The sequence below is a fragment of the Vicugna pacos genome, chromosome 19, assembly GCF_048564905.1.
Source record: "Vicugna pacos chromosome 19, VicPac4, whole genome shotgun sequence".
NCBI classification, from domain to species: domain Eukaryota; kingdom Metazoa; phylum Chordata; class Mammalia; order Artiodactyla; family Camelidae; genus Vicugna; species Vicugna pacos.
This window is the reverse complement of record NC_133005.1, coordinates 28,820,485-28,846,034: the sequence shown is the minus strand read 5'-3', so window position 1 is coordinate 28,846,034 and position 25,550 is coordinate 28,820,485. Positions and strand designations below refer to the sequence as shown.

At 45.9% G+C, this 25,550-nt stretch overlaps 2 protein-coding genes across 4 annotated transcripts in view; both read right to left on the bottom strand.

Annotated features, from left to right (window-relative positions):
- Positions 1 to 5,377: 5,377 nt before the first annotated feature.
- Positions 5,378 to 11,328, bottom strand: ADIG (adipogenin). 2 transcript variants are annotated; one of them, XM_031687832.2, is made up of 3 exons: positions 11,091 to 11,319; positions 7,152 to 7,284; positions 5,378 to 5,509 (listed from the first exon to the last, which is right to left on the bottom strand). In XM_031687832.2, the coding sequence occupies exons 1-2, from the start codon at positions 11,215 to 11,217 to the stop codon at positions 7,166 to 7,168; spliced, it is 246 nt and encodes an 81-aa protein (XP_031543692.1). In that variant the 5' UTR covers positions 11,218 to 11,319; the 3' UTR covers positions 5,378 to 5,509; positions 7,152 to 7,165. The 2 variants fall into 2 exon arrangements, with proteins under 2 accessions (XP_031543692.1, XP_006202608.1); XM_006202546.4 differs by having other exon boundaries at positions 5,457 to 5,533; positions 11,091 to 11,328.
- A 1,359-nt stretch (positions 11,329 to 12,687) lies between these two features.
- Positions 12,688 to 25,550, bottom strand: part of RALGAPB (Ral GTPase activating protein non-catalytic subunit beta) — an 84,792-nt gene continuing 71,929 nt past the window's right edge. For both annotated transcript variants that reach the window (XM_006202548.4, XM_006202547.4), the window contains exons 25-30: positions 23,737 to 23,859; positions 22,364 to 22,500; positions 20,554 to 20,662; positions 19,686 to 19,764; positions 17,259 to 17,407; positions 12,688 to 16,791 (exon numbers count right to left, since the gene is read on the bottom strand). In XM_006202548.4, coding sequence (XP_006202610.2) covers positions 16,598 to 16,791; positions 17,259 to 17,407; positions 19,686 to 19,764; positions 20,554 to 20,662; positions 22,364 to 22,500; positions 23,737 to 23,859 — 791 coding nt within the window. In that variant the 3' untranslated portion in view covers positions 12,688 to 16,597. The remainder of the gene's footprint in view (positions 16,792 to 17,258; positions 17,408 to 19,685; positions 19,765 to 20,553; positions 20,663 to 22,363; positions 22,501 to 23,736; positions 23,860 to 25,550) is intronic.

Here is a 25,550-nt window from a genome sequence, read left to right as displayed (position 1 = left end):
AGTAGTCTTGGTAGTATCCTGCTACTGCCCCCCCATCACTCCGCACCCTACACAGCGACCTCCACTTTCCCAACCCTCAGCCAACCACACAACTGGCATCCTACAAATGAGGCAAGGGAGATAGCTTCCAAAACACTCCGCTCCGCTCCAGTTTCCTCCTCCTTAGTCCGGGTCACCTCGTTCCTTTCACCTTGTTCCTTACTGAGACTCCACCTCCTCGCTCTCTGCGACGGAGCCGGGGCACCCCCTGGTGGCCGCAACCGGCAGCGCCGTTCCTGGCAGCCTGGTCACGAGGACCTGGAGGTTGTGGATGCGCCGCTTCCAGGTGCCCTCCCACCGCCCCAGGCCCTTTCCTTTTCCACCTGGGCGGGTTGGGGAGCACTCACCGCCTCGGGGCTGTCCCCCGCCTTGTCTCTGTCTGTGTGCATCCTTCGCAGCCAGGTCTTGAGGCCCCGTCGCCGAGCTGGGAGCGCCGGTCTCCGCTTGTGTTCCAGACCCTGAAGGAAGGAGAGGCACTGAGGAGAAGTTGGCCAAGGCTCCGGTAAGAGTTGCTCTGCCAGTTCTCCGGGCCTCAGTTTCCTCATCTGCAAAGTGGGGGCAATCAGAGCACCCACCCACCTCGGAGGGATGATGTGAGGATTAAATGGCCTAATGTGTATAAGTCATTCAGCACAGGCTCGAGGAAGCAGCCAAGAAACCAATTACTCTCATTTTGAGGGAAACCTCCTCGCTCTCTCTTCTTCCTGGTTTTCATGGGAGACAAAGCCACCCATTTGAACCTCACTTCCCAACAGTTGCTGGTTTCAACGTTGGTTTCTCTCTCCCATAGATGCTGTCCTGTTAGGAAAAGAGAGGGCTGGACAAGGAAGGAATTCTCAGGGTGTCTGGATCCCAGGCCAGGATCAAGTTGTTGGTTTGGCTTCCCCACTTCATGGGGCTAATAATAGTATCCATTTCACAGGATTGTTGGGGATATTAAATTAGATAAACCATATAAAACACAGCGCCTGATACATACTGAGTACTCAGTAATCGGAACTATTACTATTTTTTAGTTTATTTATAGACAATTACTGTCAACATAACAGAATGAAATTAAATAATATATTAAAAGTGCTTGGTATAATGCCGTGAAGACTATGCATGGAAACTCTACTATTTTTGCAACTTCTTATGAATTTAAAATTATTTCGAGAGGAGGGTAGAGCTCAAATGGTAGAGCGCATACTTAGCACGTACAAGGTCCTAAGTTCTATCCCCAGTACCACCTCCAAAAATAAATAAATAAACCTAATGACCTCCCCCCACCAAAAAGATGTAAAAATAAAAATTAATAAGTCATCTAGAAAATGTGAAAAAAAATTCCATAAAATTATTTCAAAACAGAAAGTTTAAAAGATGATTCTATTTGAGTGAAAGACCGTATTTTCACATTGGAGTAGGGGTTCCTGCGGGGATGGGGGCAAATTTCCTAAGCAACGGGGAGTAATGGTCAATCTGGAAGTAATCCAGCGGTAGGAAAGTAATGCGGAAGTTGCGGTCAATCCAGAAAGCTGTGGGTCAGGCTGCCGGGCCTCAGCTACCTCCATCTCTTCCCTCTGAGCTTCACTTCTCTTTTTTCTATCTGTCAAATGGGGTACAACAACAGAACGCATCTCCTAGGGCAAGGTAAGGAACAAGCCAGGGCACGTGGATGCCTCTGGAACAACGCCTGGGGCAGGGAAGCCCTCAGTAAAATGTGACATAGCATTGTGCAACCACATCAGAATATGATCAATGAAGAACCTCTTCCTTCAGTAGCAGGGAGACCTGGGAAAGACTCCTTACCTAATGAGGGAGATCAGAAGAGTGGTTACCCTGGCGGGGAGGGGGGATTAACTGGGAAAGGACACAGGGAGGGAGCCTCAGGGTGATGGGCCTCTGGTGTTAGTCACACAGGTACACAAATCAAGCGGTACGTACATGGTAAATATTTGTTCACTTTACTGGCAGTTTGGAAGGGGCTGTGCTGGGACAATTGAACGTCTGGAGAAGAAAAAAACTAAGAAGTTGGGGTTTCTCACACCAGATACCAAAATTAGTTTTAAAAAAAATAGAAAAACACATGTAGGTGAATAGTTAGTCTGATGGACCAGGGAGGACTTTCTAAGCATAAAAGCAATGAAAAAAGGCATAAATGAAAATAAAGAGCATACAGGACTGTAACTCCCTGCTCCCCCCGCCCCTGATGTGGGCAGTCACTCAAAAAATATTTGTGGTATGAATTAAATGAATGAATGATTCAACGACAGTCTGCTTGGTGCCTGGCAGCATAGAAGGGGTTCGGAGGGAGGGACAGGATGTGCTGGTGCCTAAAGACGGGGCCTGGACACCAGCCCTCTGGGTGGCATCCTCACCAGCAGGGGGCCCTTGCCTTAGGCACAGGTGCCTCCCCGGGGGCAGCCTGCCTCTCCACAGCAGCAGAGCTGCTTGTTCAGAGTAAGCACAGTTCATGTGGAAGGTTTCCTCCCTCCCTGCCCGCGCCTGCGGCCCCTCGGACTCTGCGACTGCGGGGAAACAGAACAGAGAGGCTGTTGGGACGGGCTGCCTCCTTACCTCCTCCAAGCTCAGAGCCCCTGGTAGCGATTTCCCAGGCTTGTGCCCTCGCTCAGTCCTAGTAAACTAAGCAGCAATTGCCTAGTTTGAGATCATGACTCTAGGAAGCAAGTTTCTAGGCTGAGAACTCAGGCCTTTTGACCCAAGAAGTGATATCCCAGGCTGAAGCTCAAAGCCCCGGGATTGAATGAAAAAGCGTAGCGCTCAGACCCATTGCCCCAGGAAGTGGTTTCCTAGCTAAGGCCCTTGTCCCAGGAAGTGATTGTCCAGGCTGAAGCCCAGGGGCCTGATGGGAAAAACCCATTCAAGGGCCCAGCTTGTCCCCTCAGGGTCCCTTCCTAGTCCTCTCAAGCCAGAAACACAAGTAACCTGGAGGCAGACGAAAACGCTCAGAGGTGTGCACGTCCTCTCCCTTCGCAGAGCAGCTCCTCTGTGAAGCCTGGAGGATTCCCAGGGCCCTGGAGAATGAAGGGCACTTACACGGAGGAGACTCGGAAGCCCCGGGACTGACCTGATTGCATTTCATACCTCAGTCCCCATTCTCTAAAGACACTTTCCACATGACCAATTGGGAACTGTCTGTAATTTGTGCAGGAAGTGTGTGTCCCAGGAAAGGCCTGGGTTTAGTGTCCCACGGCCCAAGGGTTGAAACACACTAGACCCTTTGGCAGCCGGTAACCTTGGGCCATTTACTTGACTTTCCAGAGCGTCTGTTTCTTCATCTGCAGGAGGGAAGGGGAATTCTTGTCTCACGGGAGTGTCATGAGGGTCAAGTGCGATGTCACATGTGTCCAGCACATAGAAGGTCCTCAGCTTGGTCCCCTTGCCTCTCGGGCTTGGCCGTGAGACACCAGTGGCTCAAAAATCCCTCTCCTCTCCTGGGATTCCTGTACCTGCTGTCCAAGTCCCCCCAGCGCCTGGCACAGCACCTGGATCACCTGGCGATGTGGGCCCGTGGGATCCGGGAACACAGTGAAGCCAGGGGCACCAGGGCCAGCCTCTCTCTCTGGGCAACAGGAAGGACAGGTTCCGTTGTGGGCTGGCACCCTCGCATCTCCCCATTTGCTGCTGTTGCTGCTGCTGCTGCGGGGGGAGGGGGGCGGACTCGGTCGGCAGTGTGGGCGAGAGGAAGGCTGCAGGGCACCCCCACACCACACACCACACACAGGGACAGATGTCCAGCCTCCTCCCAGGTGCAGCTGGCTCAGCCGGGCCACCTACAGGCAGACACACACACACACACACACACACACACACACACACACACACACACACACACACACACGCTTCTGAGCCCTGTCCACTCGCCTGCACTACAAAGGTGAAGTGGAAAGAACAACTTTAAAAACCAGCTATGAAACATTACTTGTAACGCCGTTAGGGTTATTATTACCTACAACCACCCGATATGAAAAAAGACTGAATTAATAACGTCCCTGGCTAATGTGGGTGAAGAAAGCAGCCATGACCCAGGGTCTGGCCTGGCCACTCACTCCCTTGGTGCCTTTGAGCAGGTCACCCTCTGCCTCTGGGCCTTGCTTTCCTCCTCTGTGAAATGGGGATGGTGACGTTTGCTAGGAAACGTGTGTTGAGGGTGTGGAAGGGGCAGGGGTGGGGTGGGAAGGGAGGATGCTCAGGGGGCAGGAAATGAATGTGGCTGAATGTGGGATCCAGGAGGGCCTCCCTGGAGATTGACATCTTGCCTAGGATGTGACGAGTAGGAGTTCATCATTGCAAACGTGTCGAAGTAGGGCATTTAAGGACAAGTAAGGGACATTCCTCTCGGCTTCCCTGGCTTGTGTCCTACTTCCTGGATCTGTTTTGGACCAGGAGCCTCTCTTCTTGCTCTCTGGCCAGGATGGAACGCTGTGTTCTTCCCCAGATTGCCTGGCCCACCTGCCCTCGTCTAAGGCTCTGGGTGTCAGTGACCCCCTCCCCAGGTGGCGTACTTGCCTTTACACTAAGAAGAGTGGGCCCAAGTCCACAGGTCACTAAGATGATACCCAGGTGATCACCTCCCCAAGGGGGCCTAGCCCCTCCTCCAGCCCATCAACCCTGCTGCCTCAGGGGATTTCTTGAAAGGTCAGAACATTGTGCCTCCCCAGGACCTCCCACAACACTGCAACCCGGAGAAGAACGGGCACTGTGGAGCAGGGCTGGGCACTCAAGTCGGGGCCCAGGTTCAAATCCCACCCCCAGCAGTGTGACTCCGTTTCCCCATCTGTAAACCAGGGACAACCAGAGAGCCTACCTCACAGGAAGCACATGAGGGTTAAAAACCACCACGTGTATAAACACGCAAAAGAGCATCTGGTCCACAGCAAGCGCTCAGTAAACATGGTCTCTTCTTATTGTGGCTTAGGTGTATGGTAGACACTTCATAGATATTTGTAAAATGAATATTTGTCATTAAAATCAACCTGATGACTCATCAAGGAGTGAGCTTGAAATGAGAAAACGAAAGTTCAGAGTAAGAGCCCCCGGCCCTTTGCACAGATGGGAAATTGATTCCCAAAGGTCAGGATGGCTCACGTTGGTGTCAGGTCTGGGCTCTATCCTCACAACTTGTCAAATGAGTGGACTGGCCAGTGCCCGCAGGTTTGGCACGGGTCTCCTGAGCACAGGAACCCCTTTGTTTCTTTAATACGGACCCACACCCTCTGGCCTTGCCCTGGACGGTGGGCCAGCCTCCCCGGAGGGCCTGCATGTACTGCCTTCACAGACTCGCGCTCCTCCCTGGGGGGCCTGGGGGGCAGTCCGCAATGGAGAAGAGCTGGATCTCGGGAGGCATTTGTGTGTCCACCGGTGGAGGAGACGAGCTGGGGATCCCAGGGAAGCACCTCACTCGACAGAATCCTCTTCCCTCTGTGGTGAGCCTCTCCTATCCACGTCGGCTGACTCCAGGAACACCAAGCTGGGGAGAGATGGAAGGTTGGCTCTAAGGATGACAATGGGATGAAAGAGTAAGAGAGGGGCTGATACCTGAGGGGGTGGGAAGGGCTCTGTAGAAATGGGACAGGATTCTCGAGCAGAGTCTGAAAATCTCCTCTTCTTACCCCATTACTCGTACATCAACAGGATAGGCTACCTGATTTGTGAAGCCCATTAAAAAATGAATACATGGGGTGCCTTGTGCAAAAATTGAGAATTTCCAGGTGACAACAGTAGAACTTTAAATGAAGCACGAGGCTCTTCTGAACATGTGACCCTGTGGGACTGCACAGGTTACAACCCGGGGAAGCTGGCCCTGGACACAGAACTCTGAGTGCAGGCCTGGGCATATATTTTTCTGGGGCAGGGGCCCTCAACTGTCAAGGTCATGACCTGGAAAGGCTGAGAGTCAGTGTAACTGAGGTGAAGTGAGGCTCCCTGCTTCTCACCACCACCTCCTTCCTCCACTGAGGGAGGCAGGTGCTCCAAGAGTGAGACGTACGGGCAGACCGTGGAGTGGGGCAGGCCTTGGTGGTCCTGCGGACAGAGAGACGTGGGTGCAGGAGAGATGGTGTTTAGGACATCACGTGGGGTGGGAGGAAAAGAGAGGCATGAAGGGGGACGCCCTGGTTTGTGGCTCAAGAACGAGACCAGTCAACGGTGGTGCTGTTCACAGTCATGGGGACAAGCTGGCTGGAGATCAGGTATTGTGTTCTGCTTTGTTGAGTAGCAACGGGAATTGAGAATCCCATTCCAGCTGTGAAAAGGCACCAAGCAGACAGATCATGGAGCCCAGGAAGGAGATTAGAGTGAGATACATCTGGGGGTCACTGGCATAGAAATGGCATTAATCCCATTGGGCTCAGTGAGTGCTAGAGCCCTGCTAGCGGCAGATTAGTTACCTGCACTGCCCCTCTGCCTTCTCATTATAAAATGGAGATCAGAATAACATCCTCTTCATAGGATTCCATTAATGAGCTTGTGAACGGTTAGCATGGGCATCCAATGAATATCAGCCATTATTATTATTATATTATTAAGTCTTTCTCCTTCCTTCTACAGGTACTTAATGAGCCCCGACCGTGTGGCAGGCATCGCTGTGGGTGCGGAGACATGTCAGTTATCACGCATGTCAGAAGGGGACACGAGCTACAGTGAAGGAGGATGTGGAGCCGCGTCAGAGGGATGGTGCAGTGAGGAGAGATTACAATGTTAAGGAGGATGGTCGGAGGGGGCCCTGCTGAAAAAGTGACATTGGAGCAGAACCTACGAGGTGAGGGGGATCTGGAGGAGAGGGGGTTCCAGGCAGAGGGAACAGCCATTGCTAAGACCCTAAGGAGGCAGGTAGGAGGTGAGGTCGTAGATGTAAAGGGTAAGGGGACCTTGGGAAGAAACTCCTCCTGGCAGAGGTGGCTGGTCCTTGAACATGGCAGAAACAGGGCTCCCACACCACAAGGCAGAAGGTTCTCTGACACGGCGGAGACAGGCAAATCCCCAGCACGGTGGAGGGAGCCAGCTCCCCAGCGTGGCCAAGGGAGCAGGCCACCAAGATGGCAGCCGCCCTAGGCTTTGGGAGGCCCTGAGGCTTCCTGTTTCCAGCCCCCTACCCCTGAGAGGGGCCTCACCTGGCAGGACGGGCTCAGCAGCAGGGCCTCCCCTCCTCTTGGCTGTGGGGTGTCTCCTCCTGACAGAACTCGGCAGGGCCTTTGCTCCAGGGCTCCCAATCCAAGCATAAGTCTGAGTCATTTTCCTCTGAATCTGTGGAGGTACAAGGCAAGGCCTCTTGGGTGGTCACATGCTATCTCCTATTCCTGACCCTACAGAAGCCCCCCGTCAGGGGGTCAAGGCGGAATCATGACGTATGGGACAGCCCTGAGACCTCAGGAAGACCTCAGGGCCTTGAATGGTGACCAGGGATCAAGAAAGGTTGTCCTGTGACATTTCCACTTTCTAGAGGAGGAAGGGCCTTGAAGGTGAGCAAATGACCTACCTGTATTGAGCATGGCCCAGGAGGGGACACTGAGGAGACACAAGCCCACGCACCCACCCATTCATCCATCCGTCCACCAGTTCATTCATTAACAAATACCTGAGAAGGTGTGTACAATGGTTTTTATTACAGCCCTGTTTTATGGTGACACACACAGACACACATGAATACCCTGGAAACCAAGTGTGTGTCCATCACGGTTGATGATGTGTTACACTCACACCGCACAGTCCATCTGTCCAATGGTGTCTTGAAGATGTTACAATGCCTGCATTAGATCTGTATCTTTTGACTTGCAGGATGTCCAAGGTATATTATGAGAAAGTGGCAGAGAAGTATATAGTAGAATCCTTTAAAAAAAAATAAAGAGTGCCCCCCATTTTGGGGGAAAACCTCCATGTGTTATTAAGTGGGTAACTGAGCTTGCTCACACGGCTTATCTGGGGAAGGCAAGGTGAGAAAACAGGGGGGAGGGGGGAGATGATTATTTTTCTCAGGATACCCAAGTTGTTTCACTGGTTGCAGAGAATTAAAGGAGGCTGAAGACAGCCCCTAATGCAGACCAAGAAAAGGCTGAGCCTCAATTTCTTCATCTATAAAATGAGCATAATAAAACAGGCCTCTTCTGTAATGAAGGGTAACTGAAGTAAGACAGGAAAAACAGGCGCTCAACAACGTTGGCAGTATTTGTGAGTGATTTAAAATCAGTGCGATGGCTCAAAGTGACTGTTATTCACTAGAGACAGTGATTGTTTTTCGAACGCATGCTGTACGCTAAGTGTTTTGCGTGCATTTTCTCATTTGATCCTCTCAACCTCCCGAAGGCAATTACTAGTGTGATCCCTATTTTACAAGGAGGTAGGTTCAGGAAGGTGAAGTGTCCTGGCTCACACAAGGAAGTGGCAGCGCTGGCTCCCTGCTCCATGGTCCTTTGCAGTTCCGTTAGGTGCCCTTGTTTGAAGTCAGGGAATTCAGAGGCTTCCGCCTCCCTCCCCATGCCAGGCTGTGGACTGGGCTTGAACCCGCCAGCCAGCTTCTCTGGGGCTCAGCTGCCCACTGTCTTTTCTTACCTCCGAGTCCTTCTCACCAGGCAGCTTCCTCCTCCTCCCCACTTGCTCCCTCCTCAACTTGGAAAAGCCCATCCTTGTGGGCCAGGTGCACTTCTGCTCAACCCTCTGCCTTCTGGGCTCTGAAAGCGCCCTGCTGAGCAGGGCCAGGAGAGAGTGACGTGGGGAAATCAGCCATTCTTGTCTGCTGTTCATACTGGATTCTGGGCAGAACTGATTCCAGTAGAAAGTCCACGGCAGGGTTTCCCGAGCCCCAGCTCTGCAAACCCTGGCAGGCCCAGACCCTGGGTTTGAGCCGATTCTCAGCACAAGCGCAGAACAGAAGCAATAATACCAAGAGTTCCAAGAAGACAGGGACCCTGAGGGAGGGCTGCTCACCTCACTTTAAGGATGGTTTCTCTTCAATGCAAAATTAACAGAAGGGCATATTTCAAAGTGAGATGTTGGTGGGTAAGCAGCCCCTCAGGAGAAAGTCTGAGAAGGGGTCGGACAGGGCAGGTTGTGGATGACATTGGAGCGAGGCCTCCGAGGAGTCCTAATTACCAGAGGAGACCATGCCTTGGACCTCAGGTAAGGTGACCCACTTTCCGGAGGAGCCACCCAAAGCCACTCTGACACTTCCTCCTACACTGACAAAATCGACACTGACTGGATTATTTCTCAGCCTACAAGCACCTGCTAAGTGCCATGTGTGTACCTGTATGGTGTGCCCTGCCCTTGACCTACATGGCTCCACAGCCCCAGGGTAGCGACCATTATTATCTGTAGATGAGGAAACTAAGGCTCACAGAGGACTGGCCCCAAGTCACATAACTGTAGATGGCAGAGCCCAGATGTGACACCAGACGATCGGCACTCTTAAGTACTGCCCAGGTGTGTGGCCTTGGGCAGGTCACTTCTTTCCGAACCTTAGTTCCCTCAGTTGTACAAGGATTATTTCACAGGGGTATTTTGAGGGTTCAATGAAATAACGCACATCAAGAGTACAGCAGAAGGCCTAGGACAGTGTTCAAAGAAGCTGTTGTTATGAACCATTAAGAGGCAAGGCTGAAACCTGGGCCCACGTCTCCTCGACTGGAGAGATGGGCTTTTCCAGCCCCTACAGAGACAAGAGCTCTGACTTCTACCAGACACCAGCCCTGGGCCTCAGTTGCATCTCTCAGGAAGGGCTGCCACCCACCCTGGGAATATGAGAACACACTTTAAACAAAACATTTTCAGGAAGCTCTCGCCAGGAAGTCCCAGTCCTTGCACAATGACCAGCCTGCACATTGAAGATCACGGCGCAAGTCGGGGGTGAACTGCTTGGCCTGCCTGAGTGCCGTCTGACCAGAGCGGCCGGCGGAAGGCCATGGGGCTGAGGTGCAGGACGTGGGAGGGCAAGCAGTCCCAGGAAGAGGCCCCCAGGTGAAGGGAGTGCCCGGGAAGATGGGATTGCCGAGTAGCAGAGGGTCATTCCTGCCACGTGGCCAGGCTGCGTCCCCGGCCCTCCACCTCCAGCTTCACCCTGCCTCCTGCGCCTCTTGGTGGTGTGCTGAGCTCAGGGCAAGAGTCAGTCAGCTTCCATGATCCTGTGTCCCACAGAAACCCAGATCCTACCTGACGTGCGGTCTGGGCAGGAGACCATGGGAGTGGTCTTTGGGTGCCCGCTCAATGCCTAAGGCTGCTGGGCCCTGTTGTGCTGGTTCCTTGCTGCAAAAGCACCGAGCCGAGGGCTGAGAGAAGCTGAAATCCAGTCCCTGCTCTGCTCACTGAGCCTGTGTCCTGGCTGCATTCACAGTAAGGGACACCTTTTACTAATTCATCTGCCCAGAGGGACCACCTGCCTCTTTCCAATTTGTACCAGTGATCTTATGTGCTAGCGGTGGCTCTGAAGGGGTTCCTTCCTTCCTCCCTCCCTCCCTCCCTTCCTGATTCAAACTCTTCTAGATTAATGACTGATTACAAAAACAGAAAGCATTTACTACCATGCTGAAACATACATTTTACATTTGACAATATTTCACACAAAAAGTATAGTTGTTATTCTGTTTATATATTTTACATTTTGATAATAGCTCTAAAAGTAATGCATGACTATTGCTTGTTCAGAAGTAATATGAATTTTGTATACACCATAACCAATTCCAGGTACATTTCTGCTCCAAGATTTATTTTACCATAAATATGTTTGTTTATAGTGCAAAACTAAATTACTTTACCTTCTATATCTTAACTAAATTTGCGATCACATTCACCACCATTTCACATGTACCAAAGACCGATAGTGTCAGTGGCGGCCCTGAAGGGACACAGGCATGCACACGTACGTATTGTTTCCAAACTCAGGATCCACCCCTGGACTCTAGGTTAAGAAAACCTAAGCTACCAAGTCAATCCTTTCCTCTTACAGGTGACTGCTTGCCAACTCGGAGCCAGGTGTTAAGACACCTGAAGGAAACCCCTCTCTCTGCCCTATTCCACCCTCTGCTCAGCGCTGGGACTGGGGCCCGGCCTGGGCGGCTCACCTTGGCTGAGGAGGAAGCGCAGCCACGCAGTGAGCAGGAACAGCAGCAAGCCCACGGGCAGGCAGAGCCAGAACACCAGGAAAGAAAACGTCAGCTCATTCACCAGCGGCACCAGAGGGTACTTCATGGTGCGTGTGTGGCTAAGCCGGGCCAGCCTGAGCTGCGCTGGCAGGGCTGCCCTGGGGACCCGGCGGGCAGGCCCACACTCTGCTCTCAGCCCAACTGTGACAGAGCCAGTGATGTAATAAGCAAGTCAGTGTCCTTCAGGCAAATGAGGAGCTGTTTTGGACAAGTGGGTGGAAGCCAGGGTAGTGAGACAGTTTGGCTGAGAACAAACTCCACACATCAGTTGGCAGCTGGTCTGAGGTAGGCCTGATTTTGAGACCAGAGCATTTTGTGGAGCGCAGGTTGGAAAGTAAGGCAGACCTGGTCCCAGGCTCGGGGAGCAGCTACAGGAAGTGGGTGTTAGACCCAGGGGAGACATGGCGTGGAAGGACCTCCTTACAGGAAGACACCGGCCAGGGGGAAGGGCAAGTAGGGCCAGTCACAGCAAAAAGTGGGTAGGGGGGACAGCTGGGGCTGGGAGGACCAGTGTGTTTAGGGGGATTCTCAGCCCAGCTGTGGAACGACCAGAGTTCCCAGAAGAGGAAGTCTGGGAAGATGACACTAGAATGTGCATACAAGAAGCACGGTGGCCTGATGAGCTGTGCCACTCAGGGCCCAGGGACCAAGACCAGGAGCTGGGTGGTCTGGGTTGGGGGGATTTCTTGGCAGTGGGTCCTGAAGGGGCTGAGGTCAGACAGAGCTGAGTAGCACAGGTGGGAAAGGCCTGAACACACATTTCCTTGCCAGACCCCCAGACAGGGCCACTGTGCAGTCAGCCCAGGGGTAAGCGTCTCTGGCTACCAGGAGCCAGCCGCAGGTCCTGGAGGGAGCAGACAGAGCAGGTGTGGACACACACCTGCAGGGGAGGCAGCTCCTAGCCCTGGCTTCCAGGCACAGTTTGGGGGGCGGGGCACACATTAATGTCATATGGACTCAGGGCCAGGCTGGAGGGGTGGCTCTCAGCAAAGGCACACACTGTGACTGTGACTGTGACTGCTCAAGTGGTACAACCACCCTCCACGTGTGATCTAGGCACTGAGGGGCCAATCGGGCCCCATGGAACCTTCTGCAGCCAGCCCAACTCAGAGCCAGCGGGCGGAGGGACGACCTCCCCTGCATCCCTCTGCTCTCCGGACCAGCCAGCCCGGGCAGAGCTCAGACTTTCTGCAGACAGGGAGAACAGGTGGCCTTTCTGCGTCCCCGAGAGCCAGCCAGCCCCTCAGGATCTGCCAGACTCTGTAAGGGGGGCCTTTGTTGGCAGTGCTTTAGTTATACAAGCTCCTTCCAGCATGGAAAAGCAAACACTGTTCTTTTAAAATTTATCGAATTTTGAGTATTTCATGATACTCTACAAAAACAGAGTAAAAACCCACTGATCCAAATTATGAAGGGCAGTCAGAGCAGAGCAGACACCCCCTGCAAAGAGTCAATTAGGAGGAACATCTATGCAAGAGTCAAACCCCTAGCCCGCTAACCAAAAGCACACAAGACATTGTTAGATAAGAATCTCCTTAAAATTTAATTGACTAAATGTATTACATTCAATATTCCATGGGTTTCTTCTGGACAAAGGATCTGCATAAATACAAACAAGCCTCTGGGCCTTCTTCCCTAACCGACCAGGAGGAAACACAGGAGGCGAGGGTACATGGGACACCTTCATATTTACATTTCGCCTTTACTTTACAGGTCAGTGCCAGAAATATTTACAGAAAATACAATAAGAAAAAGATCATGTCTTGGCAACATACCAAAATCCATACAAATTGTGTATATGATTTCAAGCAAATAATGATACTGTTTGTTTTTTAGCCACAACTGCCAAGCCCTTCAGAGGAGAAAGATGTTCTTGGTCACTGCAAGAGACAAGGACTTGGGAAACTTGGTTTGCTTCAACAAATATTTATTGGGCGCCTACTGTATGCAAGGCACTGTGGAATCCCAAATTATACCTTTCCCTCACCATTAAAAAAAAAAAGGAGAAAGAAAAGCATCTGAAAAACATGAATTGATACTCTGAGAAAACACTATACAGTACATGGCTTCTTCAGCTACTGAGAACCCACAGTTTGATTCCACACTGAACGGGTGGACCACCTCCGATCTCTCCAACTCAGGAAAAGAGGCTGTCATGGAAATCCTTAAAACAGACCATCTAATGCAACTTACCGTTTCATGTAAACATATAAATCAACTCTTTTTGCGAAGATATAACCTGAATGGGTTTTAAAACGGTGAATGGAGAACTACCAGCAGTGTCAAATTACCTCCGATGTATTTCCTACCATCTACTACAAAACAGGTCTTTGAGCAAGTCTGACTCCCATTTTCTTTGGGTAAAGTTCCAATAAACTTCCTTCCAATAAAAATAAATACACTTGGAGACTATGCCTCTCTAAAAATCACTCTGCAGAACTTGACAAATGCTTCCTCAGTGTACACAGAAAGTAACCACTCATGAAGGCCTCACACACACAGCCTGTAGGCAACTGACATTATAGGCCAAAGATGTAGGTATTTTGCTTTCATAAACAAATCCAGAGGAGAATGGGCTGCCTCAGGGGACCTGAGGACCTGGAAATGGAGAAAAGCATTTATGTGTATGGTGTATATATTGCCAGGACAGGAGGGGGTCAACCCACCAGGTAATTACTGTCAAAGGGCCAATGGGCAGGATGGAGGGTCTGAGGGGGAAGCGCTGGACAAGAGAGCCCGCTGAACAAGAAAAAGCAAAAGCCCTCCTCACTGTCCTCAGTGGTCCCGTCAGAGAGGAGAGAGCCCCCATCCCCAAGTGTGAGAAGGAACTGTGAGACCACCTGCCTCTGTCCCTTGCAAATGCTTTCCTTCCTCGTCACCAAAGGCCACACTCATCCACGCCCTGGAGCATCTGTCACATGCAGCAACTTAACTGTTTAAGCCAAAGATCAAAGTGGTTCTGGCTTCCCCCCGAAGGTTATGAGCCTATGTTAGCAAATTTATCAAGTGGACACTGAAGATTGTTACTAGGGACTAAATATGCTCCTCTGGCATTATTCTACTCAAAGTGATTTTTCACAAAGGCAGTTAAAGAATTTAGCAACCATGAACTCAAACCCAGTACTAGTGAAAGGTCCAAGCATCCTCAGCACACTCCCTTTTTAGGTAGATGTACTCTTGAGCATCCGGAACCAGCTCTGGTTGAGGTCTGCGTACCCCACGTTCTATCTGTGCTGTACACACTAGGGTTCCATGCCTTTGGGAGCTGCACAGCCCTAAATCCATCCCTCCTTCCTTGGGAGACCACAAAGTCTTCCAGATCACAGCTATATTCAACATAGTTGTTCACTGATTTATCAAAGCCATTAGAAGTACAAAGATGGGCCAGAAATTAGAGCAAACTGAGGCATCACGAAGCCCTCCCCTAATCACACCACTATTCATTTTGCTGACAGCAGTGTTGTCTGAAGAGTCACACTGAGGCGGGTATACCTACAACAGTTATTTTTAACCTATGGAATGTTGTAAGTTACACATCAATTTATAGCCTTCTTTGTCCAAGTCCATGAGAACAAGGGCCCATTTTTCCCATGAAATGTCAATCTGGAATTCCCATGAAAGCTGTTAGACCTCACCTTACATCTGCTGAGCTACTAACACATTTTTAGGGCAGAACTTGCTGATCTTTATCATATATTCCCCTCTCCCATGATACCATCTGGAAACATCAATTTATTGCCCAGATTAAGAAGAAAATCAATTATTGAGTAATATTATACCCTGAATGGAAATTGGAGTCATAGAAGGAGGAGGTTACCTTTACCTGAGCTTAAAACAAACATGAAGAAAAAGGTATGGCAAACTTAAAACCCAGAGCTGCTATGCCCACATTTCTTGCTCATAGGTGACAAAATATATACTTCTGGAATAGAAATATCCGCACAGGGAATTGGGTCCTATACTATCCCCCACCCTCTAATTACACTACCAAAACATGAAACCCAACAGACTATTGTAGGCCTGACCTACAGAGTCTACTAACACAGAGTTTAAATGGGAAATCACCCCTTATACAACTGTGATCACTCTTCTTTGGACTTTCAAATGTCACTTAGTTTCTTAACATTAACATAAAACAATCTCAATAAAGTAGAAAGCACATAAGAGTAGAAGGAACGAGCAGTGTACACTCTAGCACTGTAACAGGAATCCTTGTAAGGATGTTCTGGGTTTGGCCACCTCAAAACATTTATCCCTGGCAGAAAAGTAGCAGCGAGGTAACAGAAGTATTTCAAAAACCCGGGCAGGGATTTGTTGTGCCTTCAGCTGGCAAAGTCCAGAAAATTTGACAACAGCCATTTCTAAAAGCAGCCACCCAAGGAGGTGGTCACTAACGTTTGTCAATTATGATGAAATCCAGTAGCTCTCTGGGAGAGATCTGAATTAGTAGCGTTGAGAGGCTATTCCTGAACCCCAAATTAGAATCCTTCATAAACTACTGCAGTTTCCTGCTTGGTCCTGAAATAAGAGACAATGGATGAAACTAAATAATGTTCAACCTTTGTTGTGAATTTATATTTAATATTTAACCAAGAAATTACCAAGCAATTGCAAACGGTTAACCTGTCATTATGTTACCGAGCTAGACAATAATGGAGAGAGGGGAGGCATCACTACTGTCTTGTAACTTTTAACTCCACGAACTCCACGTGTATCCCCATTAAAGGAAAGGGCCATGCTTCCGTTTCAGATCTGTTCCTGGGCTGCCCAGAAACTGAGGCCTGCAGACAGACCTTTGCAGTGATGAGAATGATAACCTTTTGAAATGCGGAGAGAAACTATGAAATATTTTAATGTCAGACTTCTTATCTGAGCAAAAAACATTTACGTTCTTTTCCGTCAGTTTGACAGGTGGATGACAAATGGACCTATGAGTGGGCAGAAAGTTAAGATTTCTTTTCTTCTCCTCCATGCTATCAACAGGAGTCTTTAAATGTCCTGGAATATTCTGAGACAGATTTTACTTCTGAATACAACCTCCTAAAAGGTGAGGTATAAAACTATCTTCAACTTCTAATTTGCAAATTTGAAACTACCAATGCATGTGTTTAACTGAGATGCATAAAAGCCTTTCTCCTCAAAAGGCTTATATTTAACTAAAATTGTCACTTTTAAAAGAAAGTTTATGGCTAAAATGTGTATTATCATTACCAGCAGGAATATGATTGTGTCTGGGAGCCCATTTCACTAGAAAGCCGAAAATCTCCTCTCAAATGGGTTTACAATGTTTCCTCTATTCTGGTGATTAAACAGTAAGCTCTTGGGGAGTGATTTGTTTTATTTTTTACAGTGATCACCTATCAAATTGTTTTACTTTGATATTATAGCCCCAAACTGGAGTACAATAGTCCTAGACAGATAGTGGTCTAAGAACTGCAGTTCTTGAGTCCAACCTCCTGAAAAAGTGAAGTATAAAACTCTGGCTCCAACTGCTTGTTCCGGTACTTGTTGACAATGTCGGTGATTTTCTGTTTCCGGCGCACATGTGGTGGACTGTAGGAGTCACTCTCCAGTCTCTTTCTTCTACAAATATTAATTACAGTCTGCCTCACCAGAAAACCTTAAAAACAGAGGGTTTTAAAATCAAAATCTGGTGAATAACCAGTCAGCTAGTAAACTACCAGAGGTCAAGCAAACTTTTCTCTGCGAACCCAAACTATTTCATTCCATTTGCAAAACTCCCCATCCTCAGAGAGAAAAATAGAAATCTACTAAGATAAAGCTGTTAGAAGAAAGACCCAATGACAGGGAAAAACAGAATCAAAATCTGGTCTGACAACCCATTTCCTGCCCTGGATTACAAACAACTATATTCATTTTCCAATAATGGAAGTTTGTGAATTACAGTTCCACTCATACTTGCTAGGTTAAACACAGTGCTTCCTTTTTAACAAGAGCCACAGCATTTTCTACATGCGGGACCTATTAAGTAGGATCACCACTTCCTTATTTCTACTTCTTTTTGGTTCATAAAAATGTTAAAGAAAAAAAAGAAACCTCAACCCTTCAGCCACACAGGAAGCTTACCGAGCGCTCGCCTACTGACAATCATGCCATCCACAAGAGGGATGACCATGTTAAATTTTCCAGTGGCTCCTTGAATTTTTATCCGGAATAATCCAGTGTTTAAAGGGTGGATGAAGATGACAGGAACTTCTTTTTCAAGAGTAGTAGATCTTAAGACAAGAAAAGGAAACTCTTTTTACCCCAGATATTCAAGAGTTGAAGTTCCCCACGTGTAATGTAAGAATACCAAAGGGACTTACTGCTCTGTGTTTGAGAAGAGCCAAGTGCTCAGTCTGCTCACAATCCTCTTTCTGGGAGCCCAGTTGAAGCCCCCCTACCAACACCCTGACTCTTTGCATCGCTGGGGTTGGGCTTTTTAATTATTTTTTTTTGGCAGGGGGGTAATCAGATTTATTTATTTATGTACTTTTTCAAATGGCGGTACTGGGGATTGAACCCAGGGCTTCATACATGCTAAGCATGTACTCTACCGCTGAGCTATACCTTCCCCCTGGGGTTGGGCTTTTTAAGCTGACCCCAAAAAGGGCTTAAAAAATGTGCTTAGAAAAGCACTGGAGACACAGGGTGGAATGGAAGGCCAGAAAAATGTATTGTGGAGAGCTATCAATCTAGCAATCAGCTATGGGACTTTCACTTGGATCCTTTCTCCTTGTAGGGAACAAAAGTGGGGCTGACCAGAGGCCAGGAAATTCCACCACAGTCACTGCTGGCACCTCAGATCAGAAGTGGGATTAAAGCTTAGGTCCAGAGTAAGAATCCCTGATATAATTTTTTTTTTCAGGGGTTGGGACAGGAGGTTGGAAGGATTAGTTGCAAGTGTTCTCCTCAGCAGAGGTGATAAACGGCTGAATCTTTGCACAGCCAAAGCCCTCAAAGCCTCTGGACAGGTAACAGGTGTCAGAGTCAGCACCCATACCTTTAGAAGACTGAGTTACACATTGTGTGTTGGGGATATGCTAAGGTAGATCTAGAAGTACCCGTGTTACTCTTCGACGCTGTGTGTCAGGATTTGGGGTTTTTTGTTTTTGTTTTGCAACACATTGAAGTTTCTTTCTAAATAGGTAAAGTGATTTTGGCCAAAGCAACAGTCAGTCAATTTTTCAAGACATTTACTGAAAATCAATAGTATACTAATTCTGTCCCCAAGACAAATTCTAAACTTTTCTAATCTGCTAAGAAAATAAAAGTTTTACAGTCTAATCATATTAGAACTTCTGACCTAAAAAAGATTAAAACAACAACAAAAACAGCACAAGACACTTAAAAGTTCTCTTCCAAACTAGTTCTAGGAAAGTCCACCTCATGAAAACTATTCTTTCTCTTCAGCAAGACAGTGTCATGGAGGAAAAAAAGAAAAACAGGGCTGTTCTAGATTAAAAGAAACCGAAGGAATTAACACCAGATGCAAAGCCCTGAAATGGATGCTTGTTTAAACAAACCAGCTATAAAGAATAGTTTAGGGAAAATGGAGAGATCTGAATATGAACTGGCTTCTAGATGAAATTAAGGAACGGTTGTACTAACTTTATTATTATGATAATGTTACCTTTGTCTATTTGAAAAGTATTCTTAGTTTTAGAGAATGTCAGAAAATGTGTAATTTGCTTTAAAATACTTTAGCATAAAAAACATGGAAGTTTCAAGAATGACTTGCCCTATTCTAGAAATTTAATATGATAATGTTAAAATAAACCACCTCTACTGACTTCATTTCTACAATAATCTAACAGTGCTAGACTAAATTCATCTTACATACAATATAAACCAGACCATGTACATAGAAGGAACTTACTCAAAGTTAAAACATGAAGTTTAGCTTGACAAAAATTATTTGTTTAAACCAAAGACAAGCAAGCAAAAAACCTCCTGTACAGATATATTTTTACTATTCTTAGTAAAAATATATTTTTATATATATACATTATACTGTGTTTATCCTTTTCATGCATGAGCAGCTAAAACAAAAATCTCAATTTTACAATAAATTTAGTATTACATTTTACTTAGAAATACTTTTTCCATTAAATAGCTCATGTGATGAGGATATTTTAACTATCTATCCAAAATTTTTTTGACCAATTTAACTCCATTTTTTTATCAAATATTGCTACTCTATCATTAGTTTTCATTAACATTTAATTGCCTCTACTTTTCCATCTTTCTTTTTGCCTCAGATAATGTAAAACATCAATTAACTACTATGCCATTTAAAAATCCTTGCTAATTTGATCACCTTCATTTATCTAAAAACTTCTTTCTTTGATTCTTTTTTCCTAATTATGTTTATTTCTTATTGCCTTTATCCCTTTTGTTTCATTAAAGTCTTTATTTCTTAATTAAACTGCAATCAACATATTATTAAAAAAAAAACAAGTTTCCCTATGCTTAATGACAGCGCCGACAAACTTGAAGCAAGTAAGAGTGTACCTCAGAGAAGTGCTACTATTTGCAGTAGTTTCCACGCCAGTACTGATTTCTGTCATCAGGTCTGAGAGAGGAAAGTTTTCTGGAAGAAAATAATAACATTACAATCAATAATTCCTTCCTATTTCCCAAATAATAGGAAATTAATTTCCTAATCTCTCCACACAGTGGGCAACAAACACACGGACTGTGCTACCCTAAAATATGTAATTCTAACAATTCCTCACAAATTAAAAAATAATTTTCTCTCAAGACATGTTTAAGTTCATCTAAAGCAAAGGGTTTTCAGAAAACATCATCTACAGTCTTTGAGGGCTTGGAAAGGGCTTTAGAAGCGTTGGAAAGCAACTATCACACTTTTCCTACAAACTCTGAGCTGGATGAGATTCTAGGATAAATATGCATTTTTAATGTTCTTATGGAGCTTACATAAAAATCATGAGAAACTTATTCACAGAAGAATCCCTAATGACAAATTAATCTTTATACTAAAACTAGACAGTAGGGTCTGTGGAAAGAGGCTGAAGGAAGTGCTCCCCTTTCCCCTTTCCAGAGGTCCTGGGATGACTGGGAGCTACATGCAGTGGGACCAAGAGGCAACAAACTAGTAGCTGTCATACCAAGAAGAACTATAGGCTTGGTATCCAAAGATTTGAGTCCCATCAAATCTTCACAACTATGAAATAAGTGCCAGGAGTATCCCCACTTAACAGCTGAGTGATCTAAGGCTTAATGAAATCCAGGCTTGCTGGACTCCAGTCCCAGCTCTTGGCCACCATACCGAGCCTATGCTGCCACTCCCTTTAAACATTTTGCAAGTGACTGTCATCCTACTATGATCTTATTTATGGACAAAGTCCTTATACAGTACCTATATCATCATAGCGTTCCACCCAGACTACAGAAACTCTTGTCTCAGGTCCAAGGGGAGGCACAGGGCGACCCTGAGGCAGCCTCTTCATTCTGGAACTGGGACTGAGCTATATGAGGCAGAGAAAAGCAGATGAGAGACAAAAAAACAAACAAACAAACAAAAAAACCAAAAAAACCTCACTTACTAAAATTACAACCACACATTCATCAAGCTGCCCAGTGACAGTATCAGGCCACAGGAAATCACTTCTAGAAAAAAGTATAAAATACATTTGCAAAAAAGCCCTTCTTTGGCTCCTCTGTTTATCAAGTCTCAACCTAGAACAAGGAAATGAAGGCCTAAAATCTTCAAATGAAAAAAAAAGTAGGGAATTCTGAACAATTATAATTGACATTAATAAAAATTAAGTTTATGTGCAAGGTTTTAAACAGTATTTAGCAGGATCTGAGTCTCTCTCTATAGCCAGAAAGCAGGAGGCTTCTTCCATCACAGCAACACCGCTTTGCTTGTGATTCTTTCAGTGTTGAATTGTTGTCAACTACTTTTCCTGTATCTACGGAGATAGTCATAGATTTTTCTTCTTTTAATTTGTTAGTAGTCTGCGAAGTATGTGGTAAATAAAAACATGGTGCTTTAAGAGTTGTCATTGTTTGGATTTTAAGGAATAACCAATCTTCATGCATTTTTTTTTTTTGTTTCCTTGCATAAAACCTCCATTATCGTGTTGCACAGAAGTGGTGAGAGCAGACATCCTTGCCTCCATTCAGGAGGAAAGCTTGTAGAACAATGTGTAGATATTTAATGTCAGCTGTAGGTTTCTAGTATAGCTCTGTTTCAGGCTGAGGACGTTCCCTTCTACTTACAACGCCGCTGGCATTCAGAAGATGAGTACAAGGGCAGCCGGTCACTGACTACTAGAGCTGATGAAAATTCTGCATTACCTGGCTTGTTCTTCTCCAAGCTGCATTCTGTGAAACCTTTTTAAATATAGCAACTCATGATTTTCAAAATCAGTCTACTTCAAAGAGTTTTATACAGCTCAAATTTTTCTTCTTAAATCAGTTTTCAAGATGAACCTCTCCCATATTCTTTTAAGCATACACTTATGTTAAATAATTTTAAGTTTGGAAAGGGCCAAATTAAAATCCTGTATAATGGAAGAATGTCTTTAGAAAGTTTACACGTCTTTTGTCTTTTTTTTATTATTTACTCTAAATCACTCTTCTCACACCTATGACCTGATCTTGTTCTCAGGCTATCACTTACTTGGTCACTTTCCAGTAAGGATTAAGCGGTAACAGGAGGGGAAACACAGACAGAGATACATCTATTGACAAGGTGAGAAAAAAGTATAAAAGCAAAGCACTCTCTTCTTCTGGTAGCTGCTGTGTTGCCTCACTCAGAGTGTTTATTCATGCTCTGAGCTGTCTCTCGGTGTCTCCCTGGATGGACCCTATCATCTGTACGTGGTCAGACTTAAGTTCAACGTTGCATGATTAATGCTGTGAAGTCATGGTAAGTGCTGTACCTTTACTGGATACTTCAGGGACCAAAAAGAAACCTAGGCTTGAGAAGGAATGATTGAGAGAAGCAAGCATGGAACCAGGAAGGCTAAATCAAGGAAAACAACAAAGGCTGTTTAAGAATGAAAAATCATGAAAATTTGATTTTAAAAAGTTAAGCTGCTAATGAATCAGTACTGCTATAATTCCTCTTTGGGTTAAAGTTAAAAGCTTTTCAGGCATGATTCTACAATTACTCCCACTTCACTAAAAGTTTTTGGAGATATATGAACAAAGTGACTTACCCTCTGTGAGGAATTAAGATTGTCTGTATGATTAGGGAAAAGCTCAAGTGTTAGGGATGGCTGTTTCAGAATTCCTGGCATAAGATCCATATTTGAATCACTGTCTTGATCTGAGATGTTACTTTCCAATGAATCAGCTACGGGGTAAAGAAAAAATAATTACAATACCAACTACTTCTTTACAGCAAAAACATTTATTAAACTAATTCTGCTAATAATCCAACCTAAATCACTTAAGCGAAGTACTGCTTCCAGAGCAAGGGTGGGCAAACTTCTCCTGTAAAGGATCAGGTGATACGTCAGGTCTCTGTTGCCTGTTCGTCTTTGTATTTTATTTACAATGCTTTAAACATGCGAAACCCATTCTTAGTGTTCTGAATTTGCCTGTGTGCCACAGTTTGCTGGCTCCTGCTCGACTGGATTGGTGAGAACAAGCTGGGCCAGAGACATCAGGCAGGGACTCAGTCCACAGAGGACAGATGGGGCCTGGCCTCCGGAATTAAAGTGGGAGACTGCAGCCTCGACATGAAGGCAAACAACTGCTAAGACACTGACGTATACCATGTAAGGCCCCTCCTGCCAGGAACACGATTTGCCCCAGAGTAAGAGACGGTGAGGGGCCTAGACTGCAAAATCAAGGATCCAAGTACAAAAGTTAGGAGGCTGCCAAGGTAGGACACAGGAAAACTCATCAGCCTAGAGATGAAACTGTGAAAGTGTGATGTGTAGCACTGTATCCTGCAGATGGTCTCGATGAAGAAGGTGAAGTTTTCCACCTACTGCCTGGTTACACACAAAGAAGTGAGCTTAATTTGCAAGATGCAAAAGTTCTAGGCAAAATAAGACTAAGAATTCAGACTGAGAAGTAATGATCACTCCTGATCCTTGAGAAGAACAGACTTGACCACTGACGTTTCTCTTCCTTGGTGTTAGATCACCCAGATGCCATCATGAGAGCCTTCCAATTTCAGGATTCTCTGGGGTTCCATATAAAGGTTCTCACATGGAAACAGAGAAGTAGGTGGGAGCTTACTCATAATCAGGGAAAATGAATAAACTGGAAAACAGGGCTTCTATGTATTGGTTAATTAGATTAAAGAAAAACAAAAAAAAGGGTTGAAGTCGATCTCCTTTGCTATTTAAAAATTATCATTAGAGGCTCAGTCTGCTTGTCTTTAACTACCTTCCTTTAGTTAAGAGGAGCTAATAGCCCATACCTCTACATAATCTAAAAGCTAACAGGCCTTAGAAGCTGAAGAATGTCTTTGATGACTTGGGAGAATCTCTCCCAATGCAACAATACTGCACAAACCAGTGAATACAAAAATAGTTCCACACAAAAAAAACAGCCCCATACCAAAAAATGCTCTTACTTAATGACTCCACAGGAGAAGGAACCACAAAAGCTATTTCTGTAAGGGCGTCGGCATAATACAGCACCTTCTTCTGTCCATTGAAAATGCTAGCCCCAACGTCTTCAGAGGAGATCACTTCATCTAGGAAGGAGAAACACTGCATCACTGCTCTAAAAAGTGGGAAAAACCAGTATCATCCTGCTTCACAGAACTTTAACTGGTTAATAAAGTAATAATAAATAGAAGATACATTTCCAACAAGAAGCAGTCAGTGCGTTAGAAGAATAAACTATAAATATTCATTAAATGTCTTTACACTAAATTTAAATCATAAAAATCTTAATTTTATAGTTTCTGAAACTACTCTAAATCAGACCACTTTTTATTAGCAGGACCTTTAGCTCATCTGTATGCAGCGGATTTAGGGAATGGTCTTTTTGGAAGCGGGAACAGTCGTCAGACGGGAGAAGACCACCACGCCCTCTCTCCTGAAGGGAGCCGGGGACGGTGCTGCTGGGTGCGTGCTCTCGCTTTCAAGGCATTTCAGTCCCTGGGCTCTTGCTGCTGCTCCTCAGCTTTGCTTCCGTTTCACTTTTCCCAATGACCAGTGATACAATATGAAAATGTGCAGGCAGTCTTAGTAATAGTATCTGCTCTAAGCCAGCAAGACTGAATCAACAAAAGTAACACTCCCGAGAGCCAGTATAGTTCTTCTTTAAAATGAACAGTGTTCCACCAGTCATACATAAAAGACCAACAACGTGACAGAAAACTGGGAAGAGGAAGTGAACAAGTAGTCCTCAAGGAAGAAACAAAAATGAGAGAAGATGCTGAAACCTAACCATAATTAAAAATAGAATATTCCTCACCTAACAGATCACAGGATACCTAATTTGGTGAGGATGTGACAAACAGGAAGTTTAGACCAGAGGTTAGTAAACTTTCTCTGCAAAGGATCAGACAGTAAGTAAGGCTTTGTATGCTGTGTCTGTCTCTGCCACGACTTCTCAAGTCTGCCACTGTAGCATGAAAGCAGTCAGATAATACATAAACAAGGGTGGCTGAGACCCAGTAAAACTTTATTTACAAAAATAGGCATGGGCTGTGGTTTATTGACTTCCAGTTTAGATGCTGGGAAGGCACTTGTATCTACTGTAGTGGACAATGTGGTTACTGCCCCAACACCCACTCCACCCTCCCCTCTGTAGCAGGCATGAACTGTGGGTGGGACTGACCCTTCACACCAGCTCTACCTTGTTTATATCTATCACAGTCATTCCATCTGCCTTGCTACAGCGGTAAGTTCAGGGTGGTCTAATCACTGTGTATGTCAAATCTGGGGAGCAGGGAGGTTTTGAGACCCAGCTAATCTCTCCTCCTCAGACTAGTATAGTAAGTGAACGTAAAGCCTGGCACTACATTTTTGCACTATGAGAGAAGCCACGCTGGGACAAAGCTAACACATGGAGAACAGAGCTAAAGGAAAACTGCAGAGAAATAGAACAGGAGTGCTAATCAAATGAGAACAAAAATGAACACTAATCTCTGGAATTTTCAGTTATATGAGGCAATAAGTGACCTTCAAAATCTAAGCCAGTTTGGGTCAGGTTTTCTGTTACTTGCAACCTTAAGCATCTAACTGATACATTTATCTAGTTGAAAAATGTACAAATCCTTTATCAATTCTGCTTATGAGAATTTAGTCTATAAATATACTCAATTACACATTAAATGATATACAGCAATTAAAATTAGAGCATATCCTCAAATACTTTGATTCAACCTTGGCTGAAAGTAGGAAAAACAACAAGTCACAAGCCACAATGTTATTT

Bases quoted from the DNA above. Each gene is read 5' to 3' on its own strand.
- ADIG (XM_006202546.4), bottom strand. From the start codon at position 11,217: ATGAAGTACCCTCTGGTGCCGCTGGTGAATGAGCTGACGTTTTCTTTC. The intron at 7,285-11,090 runs GTGAGCCGCCCA...GTACCTCCACAG, and splicing joins GCGCTTCCTCCTCAGCCAAG to ATTCAGAGGAAAATGACTCA.